Source organism: Chaetura pelagica, unplaced genomic scaffold (genome assembly GCF_000747805.2).
Source record: "Chaetura pelagica isolate M959 unplaced genomic scaffold, ChaPel_1.0 scaffold70, whole genome shotgun sequence".
In the NCBI taxonomy this organism is placed as follows: domain Eukaryota; kingdom Metazoa; phylum Chordata; class Aves; order Apodiformes; family Apodidae; genus Chaetura; species Chaetura pelagica.
Window position 1 is genome coordinate 1,599,550 of NW_009952265.1, and position 1,108 is coordinate 1,600,657.

Here is a 1,108-nt window from a genome sequence, read left to right on the forward strand (position 1 = left end):
GGGGCCGCCGGGCCCCCCGCCCCCACGTACAGCCCCCGCCTGCAGCACAGCTTCAGCTTCGCCGGCTTCCCCAGCACTGCTGCCAGCGGGCTGCTGGACAGCCCCACTTCCATCACCCCGCCGCCCATGCTGAGTGCCGACGACCTGCTGGGCTCCCCCACCCTGCCTGACTGTGCCAGCAACCCCTTCACCTTCTCCAGCCAGGAGCTGGTCAGTCTCTTTGCCCCCAGCATGGGGGTGCAGGTGCCCAGCGGGAGCTCCCCCACTGCCTTCTTGTTCAGGTCCATGTCCGAGTCCCCCAACATGTTTGACTCGCCGCCCAGTCCTCAGGACTCCCTCTCTGACCAGGAGGGCTATCTGAGCAGCTCCAGCAGCAGCCACAGCGGCTCAGATTCCCCTATCCTGGACACCTCAAGACGTCTTCCCATCTTCAGCAGACTCTCCATCTCTGACGACTAATCTGGGGTTTCCTCTTGCTCCCCCCCCACCTCTATTAGGATGTTAAGCTGAACCCCCTGCCCCCCGTCCCCAGTAGTCCCAGCTGGATGTTAGCGTGTCCACCTGCCTGCCGTAGGCCCGCTGGCTTAAACCTTAAGTGCCAAATTACGATGAAAAGCAATAACGTTTACAAAAATCAGTGCCTTTAACACTTTCACTGTGACTGTATTACCTCTCCAGCTGCAGAGGGCACCAGCAGCTCTGTGCACTTCCAGATGTGCAGGAAATGTCCGGATCCAGCTCCCTCCACTGGCCATGTACTGCATCGCCCTTTCCCAGTCCCTTCCCGACTGGTCAGTTTCCGCTAGACTGCAGGCATGTGGGTAAGCGTTAACATCCAGCTTTCTTTTTCTCCCTCCCCTTAAAGACTAATCTTGCCTGGATCCGCTCAGGTTTGCGGGAAGAAAAGCTAAGAACGGACAAAGATTGTAACATGAGTGGGACTTCGACTGGGAGGAAGAAAACAAAACCAACAAAACAAAACCAGATGGACTATGAGAGACTTGATTTTGGTGCTAAAAGTTCCCCGTATTCATGTGACATCCTAAAACAAATAAAGAAATAGAGGGGGTGGGGCTGACGGAAGTTACTCCACACACACAAGTTCCTG

The 1,108-nt window shown here is 56.1% G+C and overlaps 1 protein-coding gene across 1 annotated transcript in view; it reads left to right on the top strand.

Annotated features, from left to right (window-relative positions):
• The window catches only part of ZFP36L1 (ZFP36 ring finger protein-like 1), a gene marked incomplete at its 5' end in the record, with an annotated part of 829 nt that extends 323 nt beyond the window's left edge, over positions 1-506 (top strand). The window contains one exon of the mRNA XM_010007725.1: positions 1-506. This exon is cut by the window's left edge and continues 24 nt beyond it. Coding sequence (XP_010006027.1) covers positions 1-459 — 459 coding nt within the window.
• Positions 507-1,108: the final 602 nt, after the last annotated feature.